Consider the following 24,497-nt stretch of genomic DNA (forward strand, 5'->3'; position numbering starts at 1 on the left):
TCCGTCTCTTCTGCATTATAAGTTCCTGGAATGGCCTCAAGGTGCATCAGATGATCTCCAAGATCAAGAACACAAGCTCTAACTATTCTTTCTTTGTTTTTTTTGTATGTGTATAGAGAATCAAGTTGCTCAAGTCTTTGCAGACGCTACGTTAATTAGTGGTTTATTTGCTTCATTGAAGTCTAAAATGGTGGAAACAGAAACCCTTTCTTATTATTCAAGGTACAAAATCGAACAAACCCACTTCTATCTCTGTAAACGAAAGAAAACCCAAGTGAAGAAAATTTCCATGGTACCCCATAAACAAACACAAATTAATGAGAAATCTTAGACGTGGTTCTATGAACAAAAAATGTTTGCTTGGTTCTTCCACTCTTTCACTGATCAAGATTCAAGGCTTAGGTCTCCCCATTGGACCTTGTGTTTTGCGGCTAGATAATGGGCACCGACTGGACCACGACTGCCGTAAGGATAGAATTCTGGAATTGTCTTCTTTTCTTCTATCTCTTTGAGCAATGGAGTGAACAGCGCCCAAGCAGCGTCAAGTTCATCGCTTCTTATGAACAACCTGCGTTCGCCTTCGATTGCATCCAGCAGAAGCCTCTCATATGCATCTGGGATCTCCTTTGAATACCTTCAACAACAAAAGAACACAACTTTATCGAGTTGGGAATCATATATGCTATGAAAACGTAAAAGCTCTTCTTCATTATTTCTCAACTCACCTAGCTGAGTAGAGAAGATTCAAGTTACTCCGGTCTAATCTCATTCCTAAACCAGGGACCTTGTTGTTGATTTTCAAATAGATAGCTTCATCTGGTTGTACGCGAATGACAAGCTCATTTGTGGTCTGGTCAAGATCAGTACCAGAATTCCGGTTATATAAATTTCCAGGCACATGTCTGAACTGCACCCTTATCTCCGCACTGTATCAATAAACGCAAAATATATTACTGATGGAAAAGGCAAATCAAGAAAACTTCCAAGAAATTTTTAAGTTTGGTACCTTCGGGTGTGTAGTGCTTTCCCAGCTTTCATAAGAAAAGGTACACCATCCCATCTTGCATTGTCGATGAAGAGTGCAGCAGCAGCAAATGTTGGGGTCAAGCTATCTTTTGGCACAGTTTTATCATCAGTATAGCCTGGATAAGTAACTCCTCCTGTGGTTTGCCCCTTGTACTGTCCTATCACCACGTCTTCAAGTTGTATTGGCCTCATTGAACGTAGTACCTTTACCTGAATTGATGCAAGGATTTCAAAATACTGCCTTAAACTCAACCAAATTATAATTATAAGAAAGGGAAAGATAGTAAACCTTTTCATTTCTGATATCCTCTGCATCCAAACTAACAGGTGTTTCCATGGCGAAAAGAGCTAATATTTGAAGTAGATGATTCTGCATTATATCTCTTATTATTCCGTAATTGTCGAAGTACCTGAATTAGAAGAATAGATGAGTTTTAAAACATAGGCTTCAACACAGAAGAGAAATTAAAAATTAAGACAGAAGACAACAACGATTACCCTCCGCGTCCTTCAGTGCCGAAATCCTCAGAAAATATGAATTGCACATTCCTTATATACTGCCTTGACCATAGCGGTTCAAATATAAGGTTTGAGAATCGAAGAACCGACAAGTTCTCAACTAGCTCCTTTCCTAAGTAATGGTCTATCCTGTAAGGATCAACATTCCATATCAGCTAGGTATCTAAAACCATCATCAATACCAATAATTAGTAATAACTTAAGCACAATATCTCCACCTAAATATTTGGTCTTCCTCCAGGTACTGCTTAAGGGACTTTGTTAAAGCAGCCGAGGTTTTGGAATCTCGGCCAAAAGGTTTCTCTACGATGACCCTAGTCCATCCATTGACAGATGAAGCAGAGGAGCTTGCACATTTCACTGCGTCGACAAAGATATTTGGAGGGATAGAAAGATAAAATAGGCGATTCGAGAGTCTCCCACCCTGCAATAAGTTGTGTAATGAATAAGGACACATAAGAAGCTAAAAAGTTAGAAGACCAAACTTTTCTAGTTTTTACTAATTTTTAAGAAACATTCAAAGTTTCCCCACTTCTGTGTCCAAGTGATGAGGAAGGCAGAAAAACACAGTAAGTAGAGGAAAACATCAAATACCTCATGCTCCTTGAGCTTCTTGTCCAATGCAACAAAATGTTCCTGAGAATCATACTGACCCGAATGGTAAAAACATCTCTTGAGAAACTCTTCCATCTTTTCGTTGCAGTTTGCCCTGAAACATAACACTTAAATCTTAAACAAACCATCTCTGCAATAAAAAGAACCAAACTAAAAAGAAACCATAAGTACCAAAATGTCTTGTTGGTTTTTACAAAAAGCTAAAATGATTCACCTCTTATCAATTCTACATGTCAGTGTTCTGCTAACCATATCTCTAAGCTCAGCATCTGTCATCTTACTCCTCGCATATCCAAATATTGTAAAATGCTGCAACCAAAAAACAGCTCACCACATGAATCAATTAAATAACAATCACGAGAAAGGAAGAAAGAAAGAGAGGAAGGGTTGTATTATACCTCAGGAAGACAGCCTTCATAGTAAAGTGCGAAAAGGGCTGGGAATATTTTCTTCTTGGCAAGATCACCAGAGGCTCCGACCACCGTGATACTAACTGTTGATTGGTTTCCCTCGCCATTAGACTCCGCCACAACATTCTCTGCTTTTATTGTAGGAATCGTTACCAATCCGTCTTTCAATTCCTCAGCGGGGCTTGACTTGGTGGCTACTGAGCCTAAACACACAATTGTAAGCGTATTAGAGAACATTACATGTATTGGTTCTGTCTAAAGACCGGAGACTCTTGTCTTGTATAAGAGAATCAAATCTAAATCAAGCACACTGATGAACTAGTGAAATCAAATCCTATATATATATATATATATATATATATATATATATATATAACAAAGCTTCAAAGTTACCGGCAAAGCAAGGGAAAAAGAAGAAAACCCAATTGAGAATCCAGTTAAAGTTACCATCTTGCACTAGAGCAGAGCTCTGAACGGACTTCCTCTGCTGCGATCTAACACAGAGCTCAGATAGATTTGAACCCTGAGGAGAAGCGGAGTGGAAGGAGAGTGACCGGCGTGGGTCAACAACATTGATCAAGGAAGAATGATGATGATGATGAGTCGACAAGAAAGGAGACGACGAGGTGCGGGAGCGGTAGGTAGGGCAGGAGAGAGACGAAGAAAACGATGACATTTTCGAATTAGACAAAAGAGTGAGTTAATGAGAAAGATGCAAAGGCTCTCTCTCACAATTGCGTTAATGATATATATGATGGAATTGAATAGTTAAGGACAAATACAATTTTGACAAATTTGGAGCCTTTTGATGTATCCCAAAGGTTATGCCTTTGGCCAAAATCTGTGATTTGTGTTGGTATGTTTAAGTGAAGGGTTATTGCAGAATAAAATAATTCATTCAATTCACAAGTTGGCCCTTTTTGCTTTCTATTAGTATTTCCAAAGGGTTTTGCAACTATTTGTTTATGTGTCTTCCTTTTAGCCAAATGATATCCATATCTGATTAGTTTGATCAAACTCATTAACAAAACAATTGTTCCTAAGATATTGCAAGAGTTAGACTTGGAACTTTGTGGGATTTACTCCAGGGTTCGGCCATACTGATGTGATCCGTAAGAGACATAGTTCAATCGCTAACTAACAATTAACAAACATAAAATGGCATGCTATCGTGCAAGATGGCTTCGCTTTCATCAAATCACAATCACGGCTAACATTCACCGTGCTTATAATTAATCAACTTTTATTTTTTATAAACAATTTTAATGTAGGTAGGTCAATGACTCAATCATCTACTTGTTAGTTATTTTTGTTCTTTAAAACTTAAAAAAAAAAAAAAAGTAAAACTCTTATATTTTGCTAAAAATTTCATTGTGATTTAGCTATTTTACTCTTATATTTTAAATAATTTTCTAAAATTTGGTTATTCTTTGTTTTTGTATGAGATTAGAGATACATATTGAAAAGAAAAAAAAAATGATTGAATTTATTTTTGAAAAGGGACGTGAGACAAACGCGCTAGGTGGGTCGTATAAATGGAGTAGAAGTAAACATGAAAAAGAGGATATACTATACTACATAGCTCTGTTTCTTCTTTTATCTGCCAAAAAGAACGCATCAAAGAAAACTCTCATCTCATCTCTCTCTCTCTCTCTCTCTCGAGATAGAAAAGAAAACGTCTGTAAAGATACATATATGTGAAAAGTAATGAAGAAAGGTAAAGTGCACCCATCTCCTCTGCCTCCTCCTCTTCCACCATCTTCTTCTTCAAGTGGAGATAACTCTCCCTCTGTCTTTAAGCTTCTCCCGGCTGCGATTCTTGTTCTGGTCTCGGTTCTCTCTTCCCAAGATCAAGAAGTCCTTGCTTACTTAATCACCACGTCACTCTCCACCACCGTATCTAGCAAGAAGAAGAGAACTCATAAAGTTCCTCTTCTTGACTGCGGATGTTTCGATTGCTACACCAGTTACTGGTCTAGATGGGATTCTTCGCCCAACCGTGAACTCATCCACCAGATCATAGAAGCCTTCGAAGATCATCTCACCACCAGCGACAGCCCCTCAGCGTCACACAAATCCAAAAGAAACAGGAATAGAGCAAAGAAGAAAGATAAATCGGAAGAACCCATCGCCAAGATCACAGAACCTCTGAAGCTCACGGTGGAAACAGAGAAATCGATGAAGAATGTAGTGACCGGGCACAATAAGGGTTTGGCGAGGAAGTTGTTGCCGGACGTTTTGGGTTTACTCAGTTCGCGTTTCTTGAGCTTGTGGAATCCGAACCCTTAAAAGCCATATCGATCAATCAAAAGCTACTTTTGTGTAATAAGAATTGCTATTTTTAAAGTGTCTTTATTGTTAAGTCACCTAACTCTGTTAAAAACGCAGACATATATTTCATTACTGTTCTTTGTGATTGAACTTGTTTGAAACTGTGTTACTTTGCTTCAGGCTCTACTGTATATTCTTTCTCACTTGGGTTGGTGGTAACAACCTCACTCTCTATGTTAATGAAAAAGCACACATTTTTGGTATTTCCATTTTATCCTTTTGCTTGGGAACAAAGTAATAAGGTCATCACCATTGGGGGTTTTAATTTTGAGCCTCTTAGGTACTGTTTGAATTTTTAATAAATATATTATGTACTGTTTTAAAAATAAGAACCCTTCATCTCCTAATTAAAATTATCCCCTCCAATGGTGAGATATAATTTTGAGTCTCTTATTTTTGAAAATATAGTTTTTTGAAATTAAAATTTTTCCATAATGAAAAATGTATAAAACAAATAAATGCAGTCTACATTGAAACAAAAATGAAAACATGCCAAAGTTGTCCAAAACAAAACAATGTCAGATCAATTTTCAGAATAACCGAGCTCACACACTTCTTAGTAACTTGCATCGTAGGATGAGATATTCACGAACATGCTGCAGTTTGCATCAGCTTGCGGGATTCCAGCGGCGAGGGTGAAAAAATACAGAGTCTTTGACTGAAGGTTCTTAAAACTGCAGGTTGACGCCCTCCACCATACTGAACTTTTCCACTTGTCTCTTGTGCAATTTGTCTCCCTCGTGTCCTCTCAAAATCCAACTCCGTTGGTAAGCTATCAAACAAAACAACAATCCTCAACATATCTTTCTTGCTTACAATATCAAGCCAAGCCTGCAACAAAATAAAACTAGTACACCCTAACAAAGAATGAACAAAAACATATCAAAACTTTTGTAATAAGCCAACACGATTTCCAACTGAGCAGCTAAATCACAACAACAATCATAAGCATAACAATGAAGCTTGCACAATTTTTTGAGACAATAAGAAAGCTACACAGAAATTGTTCTAATCAAACCAAACAAATAGGTTCATTTTTGTAGCTAGGAGAGTACTTGTTCGTGTTCGTGGAGAATTTGCAGGGAACCGAAGCCCGAAGCCCTCTCCTCGAACCATCACCCTCTTTCTCTGCTTCTTTATCCTGCAAAATCGCAAGGTGCGATGTCTAGTGCTAAACAATAAAAACAAACCATCAACCCCATCAAGCCTATATCTTTCTACACATTAACTCATCTCAAGCCAAAACCATCAGTAATTTGAACTAAACAATGGTTTACAAAACTCCTTAATTCTTCTAGCTATGAAGACGCAATGGCATGATCGTGTATCGAAGGCTACTCCATCAAAACCGTGGGAGATTGAAAAGAATTACTTACATGGGAACATTGTAAGTGAGAGGGATAAGATAATTTGAAGGAAGACCAACCAGCGACATGTCCTTCAAATTGATGCACAAGAACAGCATAGATCCCAGCTCCACGGTTCATGTGTTCCTCATACTGACTAAGATTCAATCTGGGAACAAGACTCGATTCCAGTTCAATCTCCTTCGATTCCAGTCTTCTCCGACTCCATCTCCAACTATTCCAACCGATTAAATCTCCTCCGATTGAGAGATTTGCGAGAGAGAGAGAGAGAGAGAGGAAGAGAAAGAACACAATGCAAAAAAAAAAAATTTGCTCTCGATTAAACTTTTTACCCAACTATGCGCCTACACGTCACAGTCTCTAATCCAAAATCGAGTATACTAAATAAGAGGAGCTCTTCTCTTTTTTTTTCTTTTCTGATTTATTTTTTTCCTACTTTTTCTTAAAACCTCCTCCTTAAAACCTCCGTTGGGGATGACCTAAGGATTAGGTTGCATAGTTTCAGAAGGTGGGCCAAGAGAAATGTCTTTGTTTGATTAGGCACTTCTCAAATATTGTGTGTCTCGTTTATATATTTTTAGCAACTAAATCTCTAGTTTATTTATGTCCCAACTTTAGGTTATTTAATTTGTATTTTCATATTCCCAAGTTTAGGTTAAGTTAGGATATAGAAGTTTATAAAAACCTGTTACCACAACTACCTTTTTATTTTTATAAATTTGGATAAACTTATCCAAACCGAACCAAAATGTTAGATCAGAGAACCTAACAATATCTATCCGAACCGAATTCAAACCGGAAGTAACCTTATGGGCATCTTCTCAGAGCATATTCTTAAGGCCTTGTCATTTCCATTTTGATATTTCTCGGCCCAGAGAAAAAAAAAAATAAAAATAAAAATACTAAGAAAAAAGAAAATAAAATGAAGGAAGAAAAAAAATTGTCTCTCAAGTCACTTGTGGAACACTGTCCCCTCGACAAGACAATTTTGAGTCTCTCTCTCTCTCTCCTCGCCGCCTCCCTCCGTCGTCGCAAGACCGAATCTGTATCGCCGTGTACTTTTCCGGAGCTCATCTTCCTAATTCTTTCTTCGATCGTCTTATGCGGCTTCATCTGCCACCTTAGTTCTTCGCTATACAAGCTCGCAGGGTTTGAGTACTCGTCATGGCTATTCCGCTCGGGAAGCTCACCATCCTCATCGGTGCAGGTATGTTCATTTATCGGGAGGTTTTAATTTTTCGTACTGGTTAATTAATTTGATCGGTGCTCGAATTCGTCTCTGGTTTCTGATTTCGGTTCGTCTATGTGTAATCGCAATTAGAGAATGAGAAAAATTTAGGGTTTTTTGATAAACCCTTTGGAATGATCACTGTTGCTTGACTGGCTCTTAATTTTTCAGCTCAAATTTCAAATCTTTTTGAACTTTTAGTGTCCTCCACTGGGTTTTGTTTGTTTGTTTTCATCTGTGGGTTTAGTTTCTTCGAGCTATCTGAAATAAAGGAATCATTTTTGACTCTCAAGGACCTCTTTGGAAGACATATTTATGTTTAAATTTCGTTGTTACTGCACCGTCGATGATAGATTATCTTTACTGTATTGATAAATTCAGTGCAGAAGTTTGATGTTTTCATCTATCTTGCTTTTACGTTAGGTCTTGTTGGGTCAGTGCTTGCTAAAGAAGGGGGCTTACCGGATGTATCCAATTTTGTTTCGGGGGCTTTTAAGGTATATTTATATCTATGTCACACTGCTTTTCATCATCTTTCACCGACCTTCTGATTTCAAAAAGTGTTCTCTGTTTCCATTTTACTATGAAATATTGGGTGTAAAGCTTGGCGGTTCCTTGTGTGTATGACGATGTTGTTTGGAAAAATGGGTTAATGGTTATGGTTTATTTCTCTTGATAGATGGTATTTAGGCAACTGAAACAAGAAGAACCTGCCAAATCATCTAGCAAGCCCCACAATGATACACTTATGGCCCAGGTTTGTTTGAGATTTATTTACTTACTGATGAGGATAAGTTATCAAATAGTGCTGGATAAGATAGGCGTGTGGAGGACTTAGATTTACTTGTCTTATCTCTATTTTTCTTGTAGGTTAACAGTCTTAGGCGTGAATTGCAGTTGCTGGGTTCAAACAGACCTATCACTATTGTCACGACAGCAGGATCAGGTCCTCTAGAATTTTTATGTTGAAGTTTTGTATCCCTCTCTGCTCTAATCTTCTAGCTATGTCATGATCTATCCCTAGCTTTAGCAAGTCATTTCATATATGTGACGTTGGTCTTTGTTTACTGTAAATTGTAGCTTAAAAGTTTTAAATTTTAACAAATTTCTTCAATTCCCAGGTGGTAGAAAGTATGGTCTGATAATTATAATTGGGGTGATAGGCTACGGATATGTATGGTGGAAGGTAATCTTACTTCATCATTCCTCAGCTATCCAAAATAGTTGCTTGTTCGTATTTTCGTATCTGAATCTCCTTGTCAATAATTTTTTTATGCAATATTCTCAGGGCTGGAAACTTCCAGATCTTATGTTTGCTACAAGGCGCAGCTTATCAGATGCATGTAATAATGTTGGCACCCAGATCGATGGGTTTTACGCATCACTCGATGCAAGTTCTTACTTCCCATATTTTCTCTAGTGCTCTTGAAGTCTGTTTGCTTACTATTTTTTAAATATTTCCATTAAACTCTATTCTTGTCTGTTATGATGATCTAGTACATATTTTAATTTAGTACCAGAACAACAATTTTGTGCTAGTACTCATTTTCAACATATTATGACAGGGTACAAAAAAGGATTTAGGTTCAAAAATTGACCAGATGGGTCGTAGTTTGGATGCGAATACAGAAATCATTCAAGAAACAGGACGAGAGGTATGTTAGATTGAATGTGGACAAATACTACTTTCACTGCGTTGTCAAGGCTTTATGACTGTTTGCTTCATGATATATCATACATAATATTTAGGTGACTAAACTACAAGATGGTACAGCAATTATGAAGGATGACGTTAAATCTGTTTTCGATGCTGTTGAAACTCTGGTGAGAAAATTCAGTGATTGCATATATGTTCACCAGTTTGCTCTCCCTTCAAAAAACAAGAAAAAGAATAAAAAGAGGTGATCATGTGATCTTTGTAATTTTCAGGCAAGCAAAGTCTATCGTATAGAGGGAAATCAGGTAACATTTGCAGCAGTCGTAGGTGCACATCTTTTTGATCATCAGGCATTGTGTTGATTGAATTTGAATTTCTTGGCTATCCATGAAGGATATCACGCTTAAAGGAGTTGGGGCTCTGCATGCTCAGTGTCGGGAGAACCGAAGAATTCAAGAATCCAATCAGGCATGAGCCTTCTCCATTTTTGTAGTGCATTTTAGGAATTGGCTACATAATCTACATGTTCATCTTATTTACATACTTCTTTTATGTTTAGGCTTTCCCATCAACGACGTCATTGCCAGCCCTTGAGGGAGCTCCTGTGACACCATCGTCAAGGGTAAATGACTAAATCTTTTATCTCGGCTCGTGATGAATTTCAACTGTTAATTGCATTGTTGGGATGGTTACTGATTTTGTTCTATTCTTTTGCTTATTTCTCTGTTTTGATGTTAGCAGACTTTATCTTTGCCTCCTGCTTCTCCCCGTGAATCCCAGTCATCTTCAACTTCTAATGGAGCACAACAGGTTTGTTCAATCTCATACTAGAGTTTTGGATTAGAAACTGAACTTGGTTTTAGCAAATACTGACGTTACATTTGGACAGTCTCGTGGTCCACTTCAGCACACCCAATCTATGTCCGGTTTGAAGGTAAAGAAGTTTCTGCCTCCCTTCCCCTCTTAAGTCTCAAACTTCAATATGGGTCAAACCTAACCTAAAACAATCTATTCTGGGTCTCAGGAGATTAATGGCAGTGAAACACATTCCGGAGAGACCACGGGAAATACAAGTTCAGGCCTGTTTAGTATGTTCTCAATACCAAGAATAGGGAGGACTCGTAGTGTGGTCAACACAGTGCCTACTAACTCCATTGGACCCCAATAGTTGCTTGTCAATACCGAAGAGAGAGTTTTGATCATTCAAATATTTATGGTCAGCAAGCCAGAGATGGGTAGAGGATTTGAATAGATTATGCTGCGTCTATGCTCGGTCCCTTGCTTAGTGGAGAGAATGTCATACATGGTGCATAATTTTTGTAGGGATGCAGCTTATATATAATTGGATATATTTGTCACAATTAATCAGTCTGTTGCTCTGCCCTTTCGTAATTCAGTTTATAAAAAAGTCGACGATGGTTATGTCTGGCCGTCTCTTCTTTTTCCTTTATGTATTGAATAAAAACGCTGGTCCATTTGGCAATTACATTGTTTCGACCAAAAGTTTTCCTTAATAGTGAAATATGATAAGAGATTGTATCATGTCATCTTTTGCTTAGTTAATGTGAAGAGTTATGAAGTGATCATGCTTGGAAACAAGCAAAGTAACTGGGTAGATACAAGATCACTATTTTGCTCAAGTGCCGAGCCACTAGCGATAGATACTACCATTGTGACATGTTTAAAATTTTCTAGCAAGAGATGAGAGACTAAAATGGCTGATTTCGTAATTTAGATGTATATTTTCATTAGTAGCTGAGTTTCAACTTGAACTCAAATATAGTAAGTTGGACCGAGTAGCAAAGACTGTAAGCAAGAGTAGTCACAGGACACGCATGATTCTCAAACTTGAATGGTCGATGGTAAATTCCAACGTTGCGTTGACTCATATCTTGATCCAAGATTCCAGGGTATTATGATCTCAGCAAGATCCAGGAACTGGCTTCCTGATAATTGCAAAAAAATAATTCAATCCAGTGAAAAAACTTTATGAGTTTAGCATGTTCTTCCTTGGTTTGTAACACTAATATTTCTACAATCACAACAGAAACAAAAGTAAATTTGTGCATGCAGAGTATTGAATTTTCTCAACCTTGGAACATCATTTGACGAGCCATATTAGTATATTACAGGCAGATGCAGTGAATTTAATTTCTCATTTTTGACGCGATATGCAGAATATTAACTCTATTCATGCTTGCCCCAAGCCAGTAAGATAAGAGTTTTAGGAGGCAGCTAACCAATCCAACCAGCCCAACTCACAAATACAACCATCTTTCAAGGGAAAGCATCATGCTGTGCAGATGAGAAACACTTATAAACTCCAAAACGACGAGTCAAGAGGTCTGTTAGCTTGCTAATCGTTTCTTTCTTCTTTCATCCTGAATTGATTATTCAACTTGTATGGCATGGCATATTATTGTACGCTAGGTTCATAATCTATCATACGTTTACAGTAGATGACCATATGCTACATAAGACTGAACCATGTTAGATAGGGATATCTCATTGCTCTGATTTCTAACACCACTGACCAGTCCAAAAAGAAGTTCAAAGATCTACACAACTCTGACACCTGCATTTTTAAAAGAGGGCCAAGATTTCGTTCTGTTTATAGCTTTTATATTAAAACCCTTCTCATCATAATTGTATTAATAGCTCTTTCAAGTTTCAACAGACCAAACCTAATCAAAGAAACAGCAACAAAATTGTGATAAATGACCCATTTGAATATAACCTGCATCCCTACAAAACTATGCACCATTTAATATTTATGGATTGTCTCCGATGCATGCAGAAAAGTAAAATCTATTCGAATACTCTATTAGATACAACATGCCCCCTTCTTGTTTGTTAATTCTAGTAATTAAATTAACTAATTCTCTTCAGTTAGTAGGCACTGTGTTGACCGTACGAGTCCTCACTATTCTTGGTATTGAGAACCTACCAAGCATGCCCGAACTCAAGCCTGATGATACACCGTTTCCTCCAGAATATGTTCCATTTGAAACTGTCTCGCGACCGCTGGAGCTTTCACTTAGGTCCTAAGACCCGGATCCATAGAAGATTGTTTTAGGTTAGGTTCGACGCATATTGATGCTCAGAACTTGAGGAACAGAGAAGAGATAAAGAATCTTTACCTTCAACCCAGACATAGATTGAGTGTGCTGAAGTAGACCGTGTGACTGTCCAAATGAAACGTCAGTACTCTGTACAACGAAATTTAGTTTCTAACCAAAAAACTCTGGTTTCAGATAGAACAAACCTGTTTAGCACCTTTAGGGGTTGAAAGCGACTGGGATTCATCGGGAGCAACAGGAGGCAAAGACAGAGTCTGCTTACATCAAACACGAGAGAAATCAACAATAGGACAGAGTAAGATCTGTAACAATCCAGATAACGTGATGAACAGTTCAAATTCATTACTACACCAGACTAGATAAAAGACTTGATCATTTACCCTTGAAGATGGTGTCACAGGAGCTCCCTCAAGGGCTGGCAATGACGAAGTTGATGGCAAAGCCTAAACATAAAAGAAGTCTGCGTAAAAACTATGAACATGTATGTGTAGCAATTTCCCTAAAATGCTCTGCACAATGGAGAAGGGTCATGCCTGATTGGACTCTTGAATTCTTTGGTTCTCCCGACATTGAGCATGCAGAGCCCCAACTCCTCTAAGCGTGATATCCTTTATATTTGGCCAAGAAATTCAAATTCGATCAACACAATGCAAGATGAACACAAAAAAATTTCCAACTACAATTGTGACATATTACCTGATTTCCCTCAATGCGATAGACTTTGTTTGCCTGACAATCATGAAAATCACAAGATTATCTCTCTTTTTCTGTTTTAGGGAGAATAAACGGGTGAACATATATGCGATTACTCAGTTTACTCACCAGAGTTTCAACAGCATCGAAAACAGATTTAATGTCATCCTTTATAACTGTTGTAACATCCCGTAGTTCAGTCACCTAAACATTTTGATACATTATAAAGAATGATGAGAACCATCAGAAAGCCTTGACAATGCAGTGAAACAGAAATATTTGTTTAAATTCAATCTAACGTACCTCTCGTTCTGTTTCTTCAATAACCTCCATATTTGCATCCAAATGACAACCGATCCTGTCAACGTTTGAACTTAAATCCTGTTTTGTATTCTGTCATAAAACGCAAACAGATACAAAATGAGACAAATATTGATCTTCTGCACTTGAATTATACTTATTGTACTAGATCATTTGGATGGATTAGCTCACAAAAGAAATCATCATAACTGATAAGAAAAAGTTCAATGGGCAAAACAAGACAAATTAGTACATGAGCAGTCTATAAGAGTGCTTGAGAAATAAGTGAAGTGAGAACTTGCCTCTAGCGATGAGTAAAAACCATCAATCTGGTTGTCAACAGTGCGGCATGCATCTGATAAGCTACGCCTTGTCGCAAACATAAAATCCGGAAGTTTCCAGCCCTGAGAATGTTGCAGATTAATTAAGTGAGCCGTAGGTTTTCAAACAAGAGAAAGAAACTACAGACAACTAAACCAGTTCAAACTAATTAGCAAGGAGAACCGAATGAAATGGATTTTAAAATACAAAATCTTGACTAGTCAACAGCACTTCAAATGAGCAACTAACTAATTTTAAGTAGATTAGGTATGGCGAAGGATCATTACCTTCCACCGCACATATCCGTAGCCGATCACCCCAATGATAATGATCAAACCATACTTTCTACCACCTGCAGATTCAAGGAAAGTGTTGATGTTTTCTTCCGAGTTTTGATTAACAGTAAAAAAAAAACGAATGGAGTTACGCTAGTGAATTGACTCGCTAATGCTAGGAAGAAAAAGCCACCGACTAGAGCATAGGTATGTCTTGTTTGATGTGAGAAAAGTAGCAAAAGAGAAAAAAAAAACCTGAAATATGATTTTTAAAAACAATGTCTACATAATTTAAGTGTGCCAAACCCAACTCAAGTATCAAACCAATTTCGTCATTTTAAAAGCAGAAGAGGAATAAAAAAACTCCAATATAAAACAGTTAAAAACTCCAGAGGACCTGATCCTGCTGTTGAAACAATGGTGATAGGTCTGCTTGAAGACAGCAACTGTATTTCATGCCTAATACTGTTAACCTACAAAAAAAAAAAAAAAGAGCTCAATCACAATAATGTAAGTCCTCACTAAGTCTACATATTATCTCTCTCTATCCGACAGCTTATCCTAGGCAATAGATTAGTGTCAAACTAACCTGGGCCGCAAGTACATCATTGTGGGGATTGGTAGCTGGTTTGGTAGGTTCTTCTTGTTTCAGTTGCCTAAATACCATCTGTCAACAGAAACAAAACCATTGCCTTATTTTGCCAAACCGCATCATACACATGTGGGAGTCGCCAAGCTTTTGCACAACATAGAAAAAAATTGAATACCTTAACAGCACCCGAGACTAAACCCGAGACATCTAGTGCGCTCCCTTCTTTAGCAAAAGCTGACCCAACAAGACCTAAAGTAACACTTGCAATCAAAATCACAATATAGTAAAATGCAGTAACTTAGATGAACATAAAGCACGTACACTAAATCAATCAATTCAGCAAGTTCACAATCACTGTCAGTGCCATTAACATAGAAACTAAAACAAAAGCTTCTCCTCCCCCAATAAAAATTTACAGCAAAGGCAATTGAAAGATGAAAAGCCTTAAACTTTGAGCCAGTCAAAGGACACTGATTGTTATGTACAGTAATCAAAGGGTTTAAGAAAAACCCTAACTTTTCATCCTCTAAAATTGCGATTACCCATCGAAACAAATTAAAAAAAAACTAGAGGAGAGTTCAACAAGCGACCAAATTAGTCACTGATATAAAAAGCACAGACCTGCACCGATGAGGAGGGTGAGCTTCCCGAGCGGAAGAGCCATGGATAGATACGAGCTTATACGGCGAAGAAACTAAGATGGGAAACGAAGCCGCGTGAGAGAAGATCTAAGAGAGGATTTGTAGAAGAGAGCTGTGGGAACGTACCGGCTGAAACAGAGGCAGCTCTTGGGACGATGATGAAGTGAGACAGAGAGGGATAGAGACGACGACGTGCGACTATATTGTTTGTTCCCTTGAGATCGAGGCACAAAACAGAGCTACTCATACCAAACCGAAATGTCCGGTCAGATTCGGTTTAAGGTCATACCCGATCCGATCATATTAATTGGTCCATTTTTTTATTAGAAAAAAAAAAAAACAAAACAAGGCCTGCATAAAATCACTTGGTATGTTTTGGATGAATCAAAATGCCCAAGTTCTCCAAATTTAGAGTGATCCATTCACCGAGACACTTGAGAAACAAAAAAAGTGAAGCTACGTACCAAATAAAGGAAACACAAAAGATATAGCAAAGGAGAGATAAAACTGAAATCCTCGATCGAATGCATGTGTGTATGTCTCTAGCGCCCAGCCGCCCATAATTAAGACATGCAAGATGAAGTTTATGCAATCAAGAGATGTAATTGGGGACTCTAGCTAGGAGTACATTACAGTTTTGTAATTAGGGACAAAAATTAAACGTGAAGACAATAAAATGAGGTAGAAAAAAACTCGAGTTCTGTGGAGTTATATATTGGATCCTCAAAATATGGTGTGAGTTTACATGTATAGAGGATTTGAGATTAAACTGTGGAGTATTGCAAACCGAGACTTTTAGATCTTTGATATTTCGTTTCTTCACACGAAACTTTATATTTGTAAACTATTATTTATTTTTTTTAGCCAAAATCTATTATATTAAGTCATGATCGAGCAAACTTTTCTCCTGGAAAAGTCTTACAAACATCATAAAACTTACATGGACAAGAATATAAAAAAAAAAAAAAAAAAAACAGATCGTGGGCAGTGGCAGAGCTAATATAGGATCATGTGGGTCAAATAATCCTGGTGAATTTTTAAATTTTGCAAAACTTTTAGGAAAAAAATCAAATTAACCCTTGTAAAATGGCACAATTGACCTCTATGAAAAAATTTAATAACATAATTGACCTTTTAATTTTTTTTTGACCCTGTTAAACTGAATTCCTAGCTCCGCCACTGATCGCGGGAAGGTGTTTGTAGAACAACTTTTAGAACCCAGACCAAAATACAACACCTAGACAGACTAAGATAATGCCAAAAATTAGGGATTAGAGAAATCCAAAGGATAGGGAGAGAAGAAAAACACTCCATGAAGATATTAGAGTCAAACAAGACCACTATCTTTTTAAAGTGGCAACTCCAAGTCCTAATCAAGGGTTTAGAGTGACCACTACACCCTACACCCTATTTGTAAAATATTAATTACATATAGTTACTTCCTAGTTCCTAAGTATATGGTTCCATGTTATAACATTGTTATGAGACATTGGCCGGTTTTAAAAACCCGACATGTCAAAATGAAAATACAAAGACCACTTCTATTAAAGCTTCAGTACTAGAGTAGTGTATAACTGTATATGGCAATTTAGTTGTATTTTTTTATAAGACTTATGAGTAGTGTTTGCGGCCCATTATTTGCATATTCGTTTTCTTACTATACGTACCATCATACCATTAGGTAACCTGTTTCAGTCTCTTTTCTAACAGCCTACATGTATATAAATAAATCTATATATGCAAGGTTTCTTGTCAAAAGGATGATTGTACATTGTATTTGGTTATCTCGCCCCCAACCTACTTAATTAAGGCCTGGTTTAGCATTCATTAATATACGAACTTTGGCGTGAAATTGAGGAGCAACAAGATTACTCTCTTAATTACTAACTCAAATCTTTAATATAGTATTATAGTGGATCAAACATGTCAAAAACAAAGCTTCTTCCTTCCGAAATCTGAAACCAAAATTAACCACCTTTGACACTCCTCCAAAGCTAGTTTGGATGACTCTTCCTTCTAGTGAGCTATCCTTATCTTGGACTAAGCATCTAAAATTAATATGGTATAAAATTGTTTCGTCGGCTCTATTGTTTCATTTTTTTGAAAGGTTTCCGGTCTATTCGAAGTAATATATATGTATCCGTTTTAGAATCAACGAAGACCATTTAATAAAAAGCGCAAACTTATAAAGAGCCATACCATCAATTAAATTATTTACTCTCACTATCTTGAGTCTCTACATAAATGACAATATATGTTAATATGTTATATAGTTTTTGTGCTTATAGTTACATCATTATATATGTATATGAAACCTGTTAGTGTGTATTTAAGTAATACAACAGTTCAAATAAAACGTATATGCGTTAATTTGTTGTAAATAACATTTCATTATTAGTTTAGACTTAGATTGATTACGGACATATAAAGCGTCCTTTAACTTGTATAGATAACGTAGATGAACCATATTTTTCTTGCACGCTGAAAAGTGAAAACCTTTTAATGCATAATGACTATGAGTCTATGACAACAGTAACTTACTATATATCGTAGAGGAAGGGTGAAAAAAAAGTAGAGAGACTGGTCCAAAAACTTAACCCCACTCAATAAACCCCAGACGTGACTTGTTTGACGATAACACCATCTTTCTATTTTGGGAAACGAGGTCCCCTTCCCATTACGTCTTGACATGGACCCTGTCCGTCTATATTTAGCAGATTAATCCAACGGTTCTTATTCCTTCTTCGACCCTTCACGACATCGGCTCAAAACCGTCCGATTCCCATCTCACGTCGATGGACCACATCACCAGTACTTCGCAACTTAGCTGTCGTGTAGGATTTCACGTGGCATTTATTTGTTCTAGTTTGTAGTGCAACATTGCAAGTTGATATGGTCCCCCATCGATCACCGTCGTCGTCGTCTCTTTAGCTCACATCGAGATTCTTCTTTCTTTCCTACGTGTAATAGCATTTTTGATTTTGGGACTTCTCTATGACCGTTGGATCTCTCATCGATCTAGCCCCAAGTGGGACCTGTGTGTGCTCCAGGGCATATGATCCCAAAGCCAAAAGAGTATTTCCAAGTGCTTCTTTTTTTCTTGTAAACCCTTTTTTCTTATGCTTTAGAAGGAGATATTTATTCGGCCGTAGCTACTTTTACAATTCATATACCTTCAAGATCTCATCTTATCACTAAAATTTAGTATGCTTTACTTTAACTTGTGACATTTTTCGAGTTAATTCGGTGTATCTAGCAATGGAGAGGACTAAAGTTAAGTAACAGATAATTATGTCTATGATTTATTGTTGTTAATAATGTAAAATAGATAGATAATATGGTAGCATGAAAAATTGATGTGTTCCGCTCAAGCAAGAATTAAAATGTATAAAACTCTATTTCATAAAGTAGATGTCAATATAGGAGAATTCTATGTACCTAAAAAAAAAATTACTCCTTACGTAGCGATAAAATGAATGATAAAATTGTATAAACAAAAACTATCTCACTTTTTATTTGATTCTTTTCAATTATTTCAGTATATGTTACAAATTTGTTTTCGTTTTGGATAAAAGTCTTAAAAGAGACTTGAAGAATGTTTTTATTTTCTTGAAATGTTTGACAATTGAAAGTTTTAAAAACTAAAAATAGTATATATCTCAGTTGGTCTCATACCTTGTAATTCACCACATATGTTATCAATGGGGGAAGATTTGAAAAATTTGGGGTATCAAAAAACGAAGGAAAGAGTACAAAAAGAGAAGGAAAATATAGAAGATATATATGTTTTAACTTCATTGGTATGAAATCAATAAATAAATAGTTGAATGTACTTTAGTTTCTCTTTTGGTTTAATGCACATCAAACTCTATCAATATTGTCATCATCTTACATTGAAACTATACGACCAGATCTGATAAAGAAGTGAATTCGTACTTGCCTTCCTTTTCTTCTCATACGTACCCTTCTAACTATATTTGACTGTAAGTTATACTATTAAGTGTTAACCATACGTTTTATCTCTACCTAATGAAAAACTAAAGGAAATCAAAAATATTATAATCTCGGACGAGTCCACATATAAAGACAAATAAATAGAACTGATCATACAAACTTGCTTAAAATGCTTTAACGATCAAGCGAGATAATCAAAAGATTCAGTGTGCAAATCAAAGAAACTAAAATGGTTTAAATATAACCAAACAGAATAATAATGCTATGTTTAGTTTTTCTAATTGAATCATACCTTTGTGTCCATCACCTACTTACCGGTCAAAATAAAGCAATTACGTCTGCAACCATAAAGCATATATATATATACTAAGAGTTTTGGTCAGACATGATCTCTAACATCGGACGAACCCTAAGATAACCAAAATAAACCATCACTTATATTCAAAACTCTGTTTATTTTATCCATTTATGTTTATTTTCTTCTTCCATACTTTTTTTTTTTCTGTGTGTGTAGTCGCGTCAAACTCTCTCGTACCAAACTGGATTTTATCAACATGGTTTGTTTTATAAAGTGGATCATATACTATAAACATTACTATAGTATATTTATTTTAAGACCATACAAATTGGAAAACAAAAAGTATGTAGAACTATATACAAATTGGAAAACGATCGGAAAAACAGATCTAGCAGTAAGTAAGAGAGATGTAGATATTATGAATCTAGCAGTAAAGAAGAATAAAAAACATGAATGAATCACAAAAGAGGGTGTTTTTACTTTACATTTTTCACCAATCACAAGGGGTAGTTCCGTAAGTTGGGAAAATCGTACGAGGCTTCACCTAGTTAAGGTTAGGTCACATGATTCCCTGAACTCGTTTATAAAAGCAACCAAAATAAATAAAAACAAAAAAAATCCAAAATTTTTAAAATTTAGAAGAAAAAAATCAGGTGGATTTATCAGACCCTACCATCCAGATGTCGACACGTGTCCGGACTCATTCATTGCCCTACTCTTTTCTGTTTGGGGTTGCCATCACTCATCACCCGAAGCCGCATCTCCACCGTCCATTTTTAGCTCTCATTTTCAACATCACTACTCTTTATGTATCATACGATTTAATTATAAATATCTCTGTCTCTCTCAACATATTAAAACCATAATAATAATAATGGTTTTCATATGTTAGGGTTTATGTAGGATTTCCAGTTTTTTTTATAATTCGATGATCATCCTCCAGGTTAAAGAAAAAAAGCATTCAACTTTCTTTAATTTAAACTATTGGGCCAGAGGATCACATTTCTCTAAACTATGGATTTGAAAATGAGAAACCACTAGCTTCGAGAGTGGAATTCAAAAAAAAAAAATTGTCTCCATTACTAATAATGTATAAACATAAAAATGCATCAAATTGCTAGGTTTGAAAAGAACTAAAGCATGTATAGAGTAATTAACGATTTTTTTTCAATTTGCAATATTTGAATAAATCCTATGAGGGTTCATTTGGTACACAATAATTGGAGGGTATATATAAATATAGTTGAGGGCTGAGAGAGAGAGTATATAGAAAGAGAATATTTCAAGTCATGAAGCTGACATGTTAATGTACTTGGAGAGAAGTGTTGTGAGATTTGTACAAATGTATATGTACACTTTAAAAAGTAATATAACATAGAGAACAAATATAAACAAAACAAAAAAAAAAAGAGAGAGAGAGAGAGAGACTCATATATATATATAGAATTGCTTGCAAAGAAAGAGAGAGAGAGAGAGATATTTGGGTAGAGAGAAAGAAAGAAAATTAAAGAGAGAGAGAGAGAGAGAATGGGAAGAGGGAGAGTAGAATTGAAGAGGATAGAGAACAAGATCAATAGGCAAGTGACGTTTGCAAAGAGAAGGAATGGTCTTTTGAAGAAAGCATACGAGCTTTCCGTTCTATGTGATGCAGAGGTTGCTCTCATCATCTTCTCAAATAGGGGAAAGCTGTACGAGTTTTGCAGTAGTTCGAGGTATATATATATATCTATCTACTTTTGTATCTATTACATACATATATGTTATATAACCAACATATAAACAAATAAAAAAGAAATGTGTGTTTTATGTATGTGTATGGGTCTTTCTGATGTGTTGTGTCGTACGTGTTCTATCATCCTTTTTAAAGAAGCAAAGAGGAATTTTTTTTTTTTTTTTTTGGGATACCCAATTCTGTTTCATTTAAATTAAAAAAAAAAAAAAAAGATTGCTTTTTTACATGTTTTTGTGTTTTCTGATGATTTCCACTTCTGTTTTCTTTCTTTTTTTTTTTTCCTTACATCAAAGTTTTAATTCTTCTATTGCAGAATCCCCTAAGCTTTATTTGTTTGTCTATCCTTAGAAATTAATTATATATAGGGGAGACTTAATATTATTTTATCTGAGAAGCTAAGTGAGAACAACCATCGATCTGATATGAGAATTAGGGTTAATTTCTCTGGTTAGTGATGAATTAAACTAATTATAGGATTTCTCTTTTGATTTGTGGTCGTCCAATTCGATCAAATCACGCAACTTTTTTATGTCAGAAGTTCTTAAGGGCTTTCCAATTTTTTGGTTTGAAGTGAATAGTGATGCCAATGTCAATTCATATCTAAAAGCTAACCATATATCTTGTGATCCATCCTTGAATTGTTTGTTTTGTGTGGTAGTAGCATGCTTCGGACTCTTGAGAGGTACCAAAAATGTAACTATGGAGCACCAGAGCCCAATGTGCCTTCAAGAGAGGCCTTAGCAGTTGTACCCCATTCTCCTTTTTCTTTCTTCTAATATTAATTAATTAATTAATTTACTCTCATTTTCTACCTAGCTTTAGTTAAGTAATTGTTCGATATCAAAGATCCAATGATTAATGATGATTTGATGATACACTACAGGAACTTAGTAGCCAGCAGGAGTATCTCAAGCTTAAGGAGCGTTATGACGCCTTACAAAGAACCCAAAGGTAACTAATTATAATTAATCAACTCCTTAAGCTAGCTAGCTACTATATGTACAGACAACTTGATGACTTTTTTGAATCTTGAAATTATAGGAATCTACTGGGAGAAGATCTTGGGCCTCTAAGTTCAAAGGAGCTTGAGTCACTCGAGAGACAGCTTGATTCTTCCTTGAAGCAGATCCGAGCTCTCCGGGTACTATACTTTGTTTATCACTTTCTCATATGATCTGTACACTATCAATTAAGATATGCTATGTTAAAATATAATTGGGTTCAATTAATTCTGCAGACACAGTTTATGCTCGACCAGCTCAACGATCTTCAGAGTAAGGTAAATACTAATTACTCACTAATATCTAGCTCCTCTTTAATTCCAAATCTTAGTATATAACCAAAAACAAAATCGCAGGAACGCATGCTGACTGAGACAAATAAAACTCTAAGACTAAGGGTAATTTAATTAATATAATAATACACGTACTCATCATTAATTAATTTGGTTAATGGTTTGAAGTAACAAAGCAAGTGTGTGTGTACTTGGCAGTTAGCTGATGGGTATCAGATGCCACTTCAACTGAACCCTAACCCAGAAGATCATATTGATCCCTATGGTCGTCATCATCATCAACAACAACAACAACACTCCCAAGCTTTCTTCCAGCCTTTGGAATGTGAACCCATTCTTCAGATCGGGTAACTGGATTAACTTTATTTATTATCTATCTCATAACCAATTCTTAATGTGGTCTCCTTTGATTATATAACTAGAGCTAGCATATCGATCTTAATTAAACCAAAGATTAATTAATATCGTAATGATTATGGATCGTAGGTCGTATCAGGCGCAGCAAGATGGAATGGGAGCAGGACCAAGTGTGAATAATTACATGTTGGGTTGGTTACCTTACGATACCAACTCTATTTGAAACTTTCTTAATAATTAATTGCTTTCTTCTTCTTTTTTTTTGTTTTTTTTTGTTTTGAGATTTTAAGATGATGATCATGTTTCTTCTGAGTTTATTACCTCTATCATGTTTTCGGTCCTATTGTGTGCATGTGTGTGTAATAATGTTTAATTATAAAGCCCTTCTATAATTCAATAATTTTGTCATCAGTTTTGCTCCCCATATGTGTTTTTACCCATTACTCCTACACTCTCACACATAAATCTTTTTTTTTTGTTTTTGTTTTAAGTTTGTTATTAAGTATACTTCCTCCTGCTCCAGATTCTTTTAAGAGCATCAACTCCCATTTTATGTTACGCGATACTTGTATATATAATTAAACCACCATTAACCAAAAACAAGAAAAACTCACACTACCTAGCTAGTTGTTTTTTTTTGGACGTTGTTTATCACATAACAATGAACTCACTGTAGGCCCATTTAATATCATTTTGGGCCATCTTTATACTTTTGCATATGGCCTATCATACTTCATGAACTCATCAAAATTTCACTAAACCAAAAATCAGGAAAAAAAGAAAAGAAAAAAAAATAAAACTAATTTAAAAAATAAAATTTCTAAGACTAGGCCTGGCTCATATATTGACTGGGTCCTATCCAAAATAATTTTAAGTTTGACTTTCTGGACACAAAATGATATGATTAGTATTATTACCAATCCAATCCACAAAAATAATGTGATGTACACAATCAATAAATTTGAATGATAACTTCATGTCTAACTTGCTGTTCAATGATTCATCATCTTGTAACTTGATAATAATAATAATAATAATAATAACAATACTAATAATAATAATAATAATAATAATAATAATCTATATAATAATAACAATTTGAAAAAATGCGATCAACAGTTGTGTTTTTTCAATCGTACCTTTTGGATATTTTATGAAAAGTCGTGAAGGACCATTAAAACGGTTATATATGAAAAGGTACAACTGTTCACTATAAAGTTGTGTTGATTGGAACATTCGTATCTTTTGAAATATATATATATATATATATATATATATATATATTTGTCTATTTGAACTGTTTTCATTTTTTTGGCCATGACACAAAATCAACTAAAATTTCAATCTCAAACGGTTTTTACATTCTAAATTATTTTCTAACATTCGTTCTTTTAAAAGTTAAGAAATTCCTCTAATTCTTGATTTAACAAAAGATTTTTGGAATGATGAATCTAATTTACATTTTTTTAGTTAATTTTAAATATAAAAGTTTAATAAAAATACCAAGAGTGTTTTTTCAAGAGTTAGATGGATTACCTAGTGAGTTCTTGGATTTGACTTTGTGACCAAAAGTTGTGTTTTTTCAATCGTATCTTTTGGATATTTTCTGAAAAGTCGTGATGGATCATTAAAACGGTTATTTATGAAAAGGTACAACTGTTCACTGTAGAGTTGTGATTATTGGAACATTCGTATCTTTTGTAATATATATATTTATCTGTTTGAACTGTTTTCATTTTTTTGCCATGACACAAAATCAACTAAAATTTCAATCTCAATGGTTTATACATTTTCTAAATTATTTTCT

General features: G+C 35.5%; 6 protein-coding genes across 13 annotated transcripts; 3 read left to right on the forward strand and 3 right to left on the reverse strand.

Annotated features, from left to right (window-relative positions):
* Positions 1-188: 188 nt before the first annotated feature.
* Positions 189-3,475, reverse strand: LOC104757045 (glucose-6-phosphate 1-dehydrogenase 3, chloroplastic). The gene is made up of 10 exons (XM_010479739.3): positions 3,018-3,475; positions 2,559-2,773; positions 2,375-2,469; positions 2,140-2,254; positions 1,764-1,969; positions 1,525-1,674; positions 1,316-1,436; positions 1,007-1,236; positions 726-926; positions 189-634 (listed from the first exon to the last, which is right to left on the reverse strand). The coding sequence occupies exons 1-10, from the start codon at positions 3,244-3,246 to the stop codon at positions 385-387; spliced, it is 1,812 nt and encodes a 603-aa protein (XP_010478041.2). The 5' UTR covers positions 3,247-3,475; the 3' UTR covers positions 189-384.
* Positions 3,476-4,155: 680 nt separating this feature from the next.
* Positions 4,156-5,104, forward strand: LOC104759445 (uncharacterized). Its single transcript, XM_087494289.1, has one exon. It carries the CDS (start codon positions 4,278-4,280, stop codon positions 4,857-4,859), a length of 582 nt encoding a protein of 193 aa, XP_087350415.1. The 5' UTR covers positions 4,156-4,277; the 3' UTR covers positions 4,860-5,104.
* A 322-nt stretch (positions 5,105-5,426) lies between these two features.
* LOC104757046 (uncharacterized) lies at positions 5,427-6,810 on the reverse strand. Of its 5 annotated transcripts, none has more exons than XR_015587689.1 (3): positions 6,278-6,726; positions 5,957-6,072; positions 5,427-5,673 (listed from the first exon to the last, which is right to left on the reverse strand). XR_015587689.1 is itself a non-coding variant. In XM_010479742.3 (3 exons), exons 1-3 carry the CDS (start codon positions 6,386-6,388, stop codon positions 5,487-5,489), a joined length of 384 nt encoding a protein of 127 aa, XP_010478044.1. In that variant the 5' UTR covers positions 6,389-6,810; the 3' UTR covers positions 5,427-5,486. The 5 variants fall into 5 exon arrangements, 3 of the variants coding, with proteins under 3 accessions (XP_010478044.1, XP_010478043.1, XP_010478042.1); XR_015587690.1 differs by having other exon boundaries at positions 5,427-5,732; positions 5,957-6,042; positions 6,278-6,698; XM_010479742.3 differs by having other exon boundaries at positions 5,957-6,042; positions 6,278-6,810.
* Positions 6,811-7,134: 324 nt separating this feature from the next.
* LOC104757047 (uncharacterized) lies at positions 7,135-10,695 on the forward strand. The gene is made up of 14 exons (XM_010479744.3): positions 7,135-7,475; positions 7,920-7,993; positions 8,176-8,253; positions 8,367-8,442; positions 8,618-8,682; positions 8,785-8,886; positions 9,062-9,151; positions 9,246-9,320; positions 9,426-9,458; positions 9,547-9,621; positions 9,713-9,775; positions 9,895-9,963; positions 10,043-10,087; positions 10,178-10,695. The coding sequence occupies exons 1-14, from the start codon at positions 7,433-7,435 to the stop codon at positions 10,319-10,321; spliced, it is 1,032 nt and encodes a 343-aa protein (XP_010478046.1). The 5' UTR covers positions 7,135-7,432; the 3' UTR covers positions 10,322-10,695.
* Positions 10,696-11,771: 1,076 nt separating this feature from the next.
* LOC104757048 (uncharacterized) lies at positions 11,772-16,029 on the reverse strand. The gene is made up of 15 exons (XM_010479745.3): positions 15,182-16,029; positions 15,036-15,108; positions 14,590-14,663; positions 14,412-14,489; positions 14,220-14,295; positions 13,835-13,899; positions 13,529-13,630; positions 13,230-13,319; positions 13,056-13,130; positions 12,930-12,962; positions 12,767-12,841; positions 12,614-12,676; positions 12,419-12,487; positions 12,294-12,338; positions 11,772-12,197 (listed from the first exon to the last, which is right to left on the reverse strand). The coding sequence occupies exons 2-15, from the start codon at positions 15,076-15,078 to the stop codon at positions 12,039-12,041; spliced, it is 1,047 nt and encodes a 348-aa protein (XP_010478047.1). The 5' UTR covers positions 15,079-15,108; positions 15,182-16,029; the 3' UTR covers positions 11,772-12,038.
* A 4,496-nt stretch (positions 16,030-20,525) lies between these two features.
* Positions 20,526-23,101, forward strand: LOC104757049 (developmental protein SEPALLATA 3-like). 4 transcript variants are annotated; one of them, XM_010479749.3, is made up of 8 exons: positions 20,526-21,019; positions 21,701-21,782; positions 21,923-21,990; positions 22,081-22,180; positions 22,277-22,318; positions 22,397-22,438; positions 22,532-22,680; positions 22,820-23,101. In XM_010479749.3, the coding sequence occupies exons 1-8, from the start codon at positions 20,835-20,837 to the stop codon at positions 22,911-22,913; spliced, it is 762 nt and encodes a 253-aa protein (XP_010478051.1). In that variant the 5' UTR covers positions 20,526-20,834; the 3' UTR covers positions 22,914-23,101. The 4 variants fall into 4 exon arrangements, with proteins under 4 accessions (XP_010478051.1, XP_010478048.1, XP_010478049.1 ...); XM_010479746.2 differs by having other exon boundaries at positions 20,568-21,019; positions 21,698-21,785; XM_010479747.3 differs by having other exon boundaries at positions 20,570-21,019; positions 21,701-21,785.
* Positions 23,102-24,497: the final 1,396 nt, after the last annotated feature.

The sequence above is a fragment of the Camelina sativa genome, chromosome 17 (assembly GCF_030686135.1).
Source record: "Camelina sativa cultivar CO46 ecotype springtype chromosome 17, ASM3068613v1".
Taxonomy (NCBI): Eukaryota; Viridiplantae; Streptophyta; class Magnoliopsida; order Brassicales; family Brassicaceae; genus Camelina; species Camelina sativa.